The 9055-nt window shown below is 41.1% G+C and overlaps 1 protein-coding gene across 2 annotated transcripts in view; it reads left to right on the top strand.

Annotated features, from left to right (window-relative positions):
• Positions 1-9055, top strand: part of LOC101859318 (serine/threonine-protein kinase MAK) — a 34827-nt gene continuing 25772 nt past the window's right edge. The window contains exons 1-2 of one of the 2 annotated variants that reach the window (XM_005095197.2): positions 1-74; positions 5340-5799. In XM_005095197.2, coding sequence (XP_005095254.1) covers positions 5699-5799 — 101 coding nt within the window. In that variant the 5' untranslated portion in view covers positions 1-74; positions 5340-5698. Of the gene's footprint in view, positions 289-5339; positions 5800-9055 lie in introns of both variants that reach the window. The other variant, XM_035968929.1, reaches the window with a different exon arrangement.

Below are 9055 nucleotides of genomic sequence, written 5' to 3'. Positions count from 1 at the left end.
GCAACAACAAAATGGCGGCCGATTGTGGAATGCCATGATTCTTTTGGGAAGTGCTCATGTGTATCTCGTCGGCGGTATGTTAATTACAATTTAATGAAAGGGAGATATTTCATTACTTATAGATTTACTTGGGTTTGAAACCATGTTTGGTGTATGTGGACAGTAACGGCAGCCGGGTAGGGAGCGAAGGATCAAAGTCAGTTCTTTACTTTCCAATCGCGTTCACTCACTCGGTTCCAGTTCCAGAGATGAGATTGTATTGTGGTGTGGTGTTTGGTGTTGTGAGAGGTGATTTTGGCCCCTTCTATTCCTGCATTGCCCTCAAGTCTAGCTTTTTCTAAGGTTATGAGAATGTCAACATTAAAGTTTGGGATTTAAAAAAAACTTGGCTGCTAAAGTCACTAAGACTAAGACTTACACTACTAAGGATGAGAAAACAATTTTCAAACTATTAAATAAATATAAAATTAAATTTATTTATTAGGCTATAAATTCATAGTTACTAGATTCTAGATCTAGGCTATCATTATAAAAATGATTTTGGGTGTTGAATCAAGCCTTTTTGACTCGTTCCTGACTACTAGATCTGTTCCTAATCCCCTTTATTTTCGTACATTTTTTCTGTTGTTTATTTAGGCCTAAATGAATTTACTTTATGACTTATAAAGTTTAGGCCTTTATGTTTTACCTCATTTTTGCTATTTAACTTATTTATAAAAATAATAAATATCTGGCGAACTGCTGTGCCGGTGAGCGGCTGGCAGTGGCTCTAGCAGATTCCTTTTTGATGACTTTGACGTCAAATTACTTTTCGTATACACCAGTCATTTCGTCACACAGTTATTTTGTCACACTGGTGCAGTCAAGACGTCACAGTCATCTTGTCACACCCCAAATCCACTAGGTTGAATGGAGATGGTCATGTAGCACACACGCAAACATCAAACGCGCATTGTCATGGCAATTGCAAGCCTGGATTTTGGGGGGAGGGTTGGGGGTCTGTGTGGAAGGACGGGGGGGGGGGGGGGCTGCTTCTTCATGCCTACCTGATCAGCTACAGTACCGTTCATTAATATGTAGGTCTATTGACAATTGAAATATATTGAGTCAGATCAACAAAGTTTTTAAGTACCGTTATTATCATTAAAGACAGTGAAAATAAAATATAAGCAACAGAAATGTGGTTTCTTAGGAGACTGCTAAGAGTATCGTGGAAGGAAAAGAAATCAAACAATGTAGTGCTTGATGAAGCCCACGTGGGACGCTCAATGTTAAAAACAATCAGGAAATGACAAGTCCAAGTGCAGTTTTTGGGACTCCTGAATAGACATAAAGGGTCTTGAACAGCTAGCTTTCACTGGCAAAATTGAGGGCAAACGAGGCAGGGGTAGGCCCAGAACAACATACTTAGGGAACCTAAACAAATGGATAACAGGGAAAGATCAGGGAAACGAAATGTAGCTTTTTTGAGAGCATCCGAGCAAAGGAATGAATGGAGAATCATGATCACCGATGTCTGTCGCTGATCTGGCACTGGATGATGATTATTGATGAAAGGTGTGATTGGCAAGATCTTATTAGTTCTGTATAAAATAAATTAGCTAATAGAAATGTACGGTACTGCAATTTTGCTATATAAAGCTAGACCCTCACTTTCAATTTTAAAGTCTTACCAGACATTGTTTTTGCCTTATTTTAACTCTTGTCCTGCGTCTATGCTAAGATGCTAATCTTATCGGCAACCGATTACGTCGGACGTTCCGGGCAGGCCGCCAGGGTCACTCAGTGTGTACTGTTGGTGTACAACGAGCACGCCTGGAAACGTGTGTTTTCGCCATGAAGACCGTGGGAGTGTGTTAATCGATGTTGAAAATAACGCTCTATGTTTTATAGCTTTCTATTTTATAAAGTATTACGAACACACAAACCCCCTTTCATAAGCTGATAAGACATTACGAGTAGTTACGCCCATTCGAATAACCTTTTTAGATGCTCTTGTTGTTATGAATGATCTGGGGTTCGAAAGGGGATAATATAGATGAATTTCCGAATGTTTTGGACTCAAATTGTTCTTTTTACCTGCACAATGGTATTCAAAACTATCAAACAAGAAGCTTATTTTTTATCATGTAGTATCATTTCATACAAAATCAAGCTCATTTGAAAGATTTTGTATAGAAAAATGGAAGTCTTGTTTCCTGACTATCCTTTCGAGCTCCTCCTGTCCAATTGGGTCAATTTGTTCTATAATTTCATTGGACAAACATCTAGAGCTACCAACTTGGCATGTTTTTTAAATGAGACGTATGCTCCGGTTATGAACCAACGCAGGCGGTTCTAGAAGATGGCCACAAACGCACACAAACTCAAGCAGACTGACGTACATATACTTGACCTGCGTGAATGCAGATCCGACGTGGGACCCGAATTGAACGGGAGATAATGCCCAGCGTGCGTGCGCTTTGCCAGGGGCCAGATTGACGCGGGACCAGAATGAAGGCGAGGTGCCGAATTAGGCTTATCGCGCGACATTAACCCGGCCCCCGCAGGACAAGGGTTAAAAATTATTGTTCAGCTATTATGGAAGCAGTTTAGACAAAGAAAGATTTAATTTACATTAATAATCATAATTTCAAAAGAAGCATTAGGCTGATCCTCCAAAACTCTACTAGCGTAACAATTTTGGAGAGATATAGATTCTATAAGCGAAGTCGTTTCATCACATATAATTGGGGTGTGACGAGATGACCATGTGACAAAATGACCGGTTACACTTTTCAGCAGTTGCTGTAAACAGGTCTCTTTTATCAGGGTTCATTCATTAGGCTAGATGAAGAAGTGTATCAAAACAGTTTCACTTTTTAAATTCATTGACCAGTTTAGTGACCTATGTATGTCAGTTTTAGATGTTCTACCAAAAAAGGACCCCGGCTTTGTGGGGTTATACCCATTGGAGATAAAGAGTTTATCATTTCGTAAATTTTTACTTTCACTCCCGCGAACAGATGCACTGCTTTCGGGGTCACACTAACTGCAACTTAATTTTTGCTGCATGCAGATCACGCATATGGCTACTAAAACTGTTGAAATTAAATTACAGTTGTCTACGCCTAAGATTCCACCGCTTATGATCCAGGTTCACATAAGATCCCTGCCTCTGTTGTAAGAAAACAAAATTTTTACTTTACACAGTGTCAATTGTCATCCCTCAGATCCCGCTCTGAAGGTAAACATTAGACTAAGATCATGCATGCATTTCAGATCATAATGTACGTAAGACTTGAAAAACCAGGTGGGCTCAGAAGATCAACCAAGAGTGAAAATATGCAATCATTGGACTGCCTGTTGCGTCACAGATTAGCCGCTCAGACATGAATGTGATCAGAGAGTCTTTGTTTCGTTTTAGTAAGGTTTTATGGCGCTCGCAACTGCATAAGGTCATATGAGCGCCAAGGGGTGCATGTCAACAGAGAAGTCCAAACATGGAATCAGGCTTACTCTGCTCTCCTCTCTAGCCTCCACAGCACAAAGTCTGCTTCGACTTTCAAGGCACCTCGGAAATAACAGTTCACAAGAGAGTGACAAACATGCAAAAGAAGTAGAGGGAAAATGACGATAGTAAGGATGAGGGAAGAAAAAGCAGCAGTTCCCCCTACGTTGTTCTGGCACAGTATGAGCATGGCATTGATAAATCAGCACATTTACAATTCTACTGTACATAAGAGCATGTTCACTTCTCCCCTTTGGGATGGCCTAAAGACAACTTCAGTCAGTAGCACTGCCCTGGTGGAGGGGTCAGAGAGTGAAGTGATCACAAGTCCTTTGTAAATCTTGATGAAACGATACAGGGTTTGCCCCCCGGGATCACACCTAGGTGTGAACTCACCGGCATGTTTGTTTTCCCCCCAGAGATCACACTCGCATCTGAGCTCTCCACCTAAACTTCCATCACATGCTGGATGGGTAGGGCCTACTAGTTTGCTTCAGATGGAATCACATCAAACTATGAAGTCTTCGGTAACCATTGCAGCAGGTGTCTGCACTCCCAAATTTTCTAGACAGACTGAATTTTAATTGGTGTGGTCACAACATAGTGGTGCGACAAAAGCGGGGGAACTCAATCAGAGACAGAGCGCTGTAAATTTTGGACAGGTAAAGGGGAGGAACTACTGGATGAGCGGAGATCTTGAGACTCATAATAGGATAATAAGTGAAAATGGCATGCCTCATGCCACTGTGATTGGTCATCAAAGTTGACCACTCTTTGCTCGACATAAGTCATAAATCGACCCAAAGGTCCCATCAGTTCATTTTAGATTAGAGGGAGACCATTAACCCTTTATCTCCGAGAGGGGTAAACCCACTACGTCAGGGGCCTTTTTAGTACGAAATCTAAAAATTACAATAACGTCACTAAATGGGTCATTTAATCGAAACTAGCGAACCTATTATGATAGTACTTCATCTAATGAATGAACTTCCGGTAAAAGAAACCTGTTTAAAAAAATAATTTGATGTCGAAGTCGTCGTAAAGGAATGTGCCCGAGCCTCAACGGCACAGCAGTTCCGACCGCGAGCCGCTGGGAGCAGCTTGCCGGAGATAAAGAGTTAAACCGATTGTGGGTCACCATGGATTCTTGCCTTGGTGCATCAGCTAAGATCCCATTTGCCTAAGATCCGGCATTTTCCTTGCTCCCAAGCACTGGGATCTTCAGCAGAGATTACTGTATATATATACCAAAATAACACTTTTTGAAATATTTACTAGTCGACACACTGCTGTTAAATCTTGGAACATGCTCAATGACAGTTTCACATTACACTTGTGTCATAAATACTTTTATTTCATATTAAATTTTTGTCTTTGATACTTGGTACTTTTTAGTCAGATTAGTGTCATTGACATTTTTAGTTTTTTAGATCACTTTTTTTTGCGTCATCATTGAGCCTTTCATATCACATTGCTGGTTACATAGTCATTGACTTTTTCAATTTGTGGGCACATTTGTGCCATTTACAATTTCAGGTCCCCTTGTGTCATATTTACACTTTCAAATCACTTTGCATGTCACACTGATATATCTCAGGCTTAATAATACTTTGATTCTAAGTTCTGGGAGACTAAGACTCAACCTTTAACACCTTTGTATGATAGTATTTAAGCATCATCTCAGTTTAGAATGGAATATTTTCTTTCCTTCCTCCAGAGATTGGGAATGTTGCTATAGTAGATGAAAGTGAGAGGCCATTATAATTTTGAATTCAGATTTAAAACGTGTTTGCTCTTTGTTTATATTTTCAGAAAGCACTGTGACATGATTTTCTTTCTTCCATTGCAGGTTTATTACCCTGCAAGTCGCTGTTTTGATGTGAACATGGAGACAGTTGTCTTTTATGGACTCTTGTATGAACTAAGTGTTTCAAGAAGTCCTCTGCTTTCTCACTTAGATCAAAGTTTAGACTGACAAATTTAGCTCAGAGACAGCTGAGAATCAAAATCAAGAGGAGAGCCAGGCACTTGACTTGTGGTGTATGTGGTGTGTGTGCGTGGGCTGACAGTTGGCTGTGCGCTGAATGATTGGAAACTTGACAGTCTTTGTGTGTGGGCAGACAATTGGCTGTGTGACAGACACTAAAAGAGTGACAACCTTTGTGGAGGGATTTCCCCGAGGCACCCTGAGAAGATAAGGAGGCAACCATGAATCGCTACCAGATCTCCAAGCAGCTGGGTGATGGCACCTACGGTAGTGTCCTCCTTGCCACCACAGTGGAGAACAACGAGAAAGTTGCCATCAAGAAGTGAGTATTGTCTCATCTGAAGGGGGAGGGGGAGTGGTAACTGTCATGACCATTTGGTTTATATGTTGTTGTTGTTGCTGTGCTTGTTTTTTTTGCTAACCTGTCCAAAGATTGGGATTGGCTTCTGTGGTGTAGCGGTTAAAGCTCGTCATTGTGTCATGCAGACAATGTGAGGTTTATTCTTGAGTGGGGATATATTTTTTAAAATCAGGTATCTTTGCTGTCTGCTGGGATGCTATTCCAATTACTGGTTTAGTTTGGGTCAGTTCAGCAGCCTACGTCCTAAACTATACTATTTAATTTCTGTTCATTATGTTGTGACAGGTAAAAAGTAACAATTGCAGTAATAATTTTTAGTAAGGATTTTGAATGGGATTCAAGAGGAGAAAGAAGAAATGACTAATTTCTCTTAACACACCCTTTCAATGTTAATGTTGAGGGATGCCCAGTAATCCTGACAGGTTAGTTGCTGTGTTTAAAAAAATGTAATTGGTTTTGTTGCTATCATTTCAGAGACTTTGAAAAACGAGTTCAAAAGCCTAGAAAAAGTAGTTTGTTAGCATTGTCGTGTGTGTGTGTGATGATTGGAAAAAGAGAGGGGGGGGGGGGGGTTACAAAGTGTTGTCACTTCATGGTTTTTGTTCTGTGAAAATGTTCTGTTCAAATACCATAATTATGGCTTAGTTTAGGTTTGTAAAAGTGATTTATGATTATGGACTTGTATTTGTAAGGCCATGAGTTTGGTTCTGAGACCTTAAACTGGAATTTGTTTACCTGGAAAAGGTACTTTTCAGTTCATTGTATAAATCCTATTTTAATCAGGGGCCGCTCCATCAGCCCAGTTGGTGTCATGCTTAGCTTTGGTGTTGAAGACCTTGGTTTAAATCCCCAGTGGCATCTTTAAATTGGATGGTTGGGGGGGGGGGGGGGTCTACCTCGATATGAAAATGTTTTATTCAGAGAACGTCCTGCCTCTCAATTTAGCTTACAGTGGTAAAAGGAATATCAAACTCTCTATGTCTGTTCCAATACATAAATACATGTATGTGTACTTTGTAATTGTTTACTTTAAAAATGATAAATTGTGTTTGTGTGTGTGGTGATAGTATTTGAGCACCTCACAACTATGGGTGGTGGGTGGTTGGCGGGTGCTCTGGTGTGGTTTGCTTCTTCTTTCCTATCAAACATCTGTCGTCCTTATCTCCCCTTCTTCTTTTTTGTGTATGTTACTCTCTTGTAACACATAATCTATTCTTCAGCACTTACATGACCTTATTGTGTTGCAAGTGCCGTAAAACTCCTACTAAAACTAAAAACACTATGGGTTCCGGCGCCTGTGATGTAGTGGTTGGTTACAAACAGAAGACTTGTGTTCAGTTCCCTCGTCGGGAGGTATCAACATCTGTCTGCTAGGATGTTGCCTCCATCTCCCTGCGGGCTAGCTCTGACAGGCAGGGTGGAAGCAGCCTTCCTCCTAACTGATCTACATTGTGTTGACAGGAGTGTAAAACATCGACAGTCACAATATTTAGATTACAGTTTTGTAAAACGCACAGAGCAGGCTGCAGAGCGTGGATAATGCACTATATATATAAATTGAAACTGATATCATCATTATTATTATTACTAGTGTTATTATTATTATTATTATTAAATACGAATACATTATACATCTCCTTTGGGGCAAGGGTGGTAAATTAAAATGAAATGTTTGGCCAATTGAATTATTGCAAAAATTGACTGTGTGGGTGGTTGTAGGGTGCTCCGGTGTGGTTTGCTCCTTCTTTCCTGTTAAACATCTCTGCCGCTGTCCTCATCTCTCCTCTTTTTGTTTTTTGTTTTTTGGTACTCCTTTATATAAAGCCCCCTAATCTTCCGCACATATATCACCTAACTGTGTTGCAAGTGCCTTAAAACTCTCACTAGAACAACCCCTTCCCCCCAAGAAAAAATAAAATAAAATCGAGTGAGTCTTCTGTGGGAAAAGATTCTTTCTTTCTTTCTTTTTCCTTTTTTCTTCCCCTCTGTTGTTTCTGTCTGTCTGTGTGTCGGTCTGCCTGTCTTCTGTGATTTCCTTCACTGAATGGCCATTATTATGTGGATGTGCTTCTCTATATAAGAACAGACAAACAAATGCGCTCATATGACCTTATGCAGTTGCGAGCGCCGTAAAACCCTATACTAAACAAACAGACAAACAAATGGACGAACAAACAAACAAATCATTTTACTAACGGACTTAAAAGACTACCATGTTCCTGGTTGAGCGTGATGATTATGCTGCTGAGTCACCGGCTCGCTTTCTCCTATGACCTCGACAATACCATACAACACAATACAATATCATGATGGATCCCATTAAAATACCCGGGCAACATGGTGCGGGTCCCGGTCTGTCTAGTCTGGGTGTGGCCTTCGCCCCGCCCTTCGACCTCCGCGGTCGGTGACAAAAGTGTGACGACAGAGGCCATCAATTAGTAAGTGGTAGAAATTGCTTTTCCTCCGGTGCCCGTATCGTGTGTGTGGGGGGATGTGTGTGTGTTTGTGTGATGGAGAGAGCGCGATAGAAAGAGAGAGGGGGAGAGGAGAGGGATGAGATAGAAAGAAAGAGTAGGGAGAGAGAGAGAGAGAGGGGGGGAGGAGAGAGAGAGAGAGGGAGAGAGAGAGAGAGAGAGAGAGAGAGAGAGAGAGAGAGAGAGAGAGAGAGAGAGAGAGAGAGAGAGACTCGAATGTCGCTTGGAACCTTCCTGGGTTTTTCATTCCTTAAATAGCTCAGACTCCGTTGCTGCAGGCGTAAGCCTGTCTGCGCTGTCACACGCAATCCACGTATGTCCAAATTTTGAGAAATTTCGATTTCTACCCCCACCCCCACCCCCAAGCTCTACCAAAGATGCATCTTTCAACGTCACCAAAATTCAGTTTAATCATTTAGCACCTAGAGCGGAGTTGCGCGGGGTCTATCGATTCGCACATAGATCGGGGAACGCGCGACACTGACGTGGTATGCATTTCTATGAGGTCAAGGAAGAATGTCCTATTAAAATTGAATGAAAACGAGGCTATAATGCAAGAGTACAGTTGTTCGTCTTTCTCCGAGTTTTTGAATGGTCGAAATTGACTTTGCAGTATTGTACGTTTCTGAGTTTTTAAAGTAAATATGGCGAAATGGAGGGTGCGATAGAGTTGAAACTTGGATACATTTTAGGAAACGTTGAAAACACATACAAATTCAGCCCATGAAGCTATCTCATACCCA

The sequence above is a fragment of the Aplysia californica genome, unplaced genomic scaffold (assembly GCF_000002075.1).
Source record: "Aplysia californica isolate F4 #8 unplaced genomic scaffold, AplCal3.0 scaffold00098, whole genome shotgun sequence".
Taxonomy (NCBI): domain Eukaryota; kingdom Metazoa; phylum Mollusca; class Gastropoda; order Aplysiida; family Aplysiidae; genus Aplysia; species Aplysia californica.
This window is presented reverse-complemented; position numbering and strand designations above follow the sequence as displayed.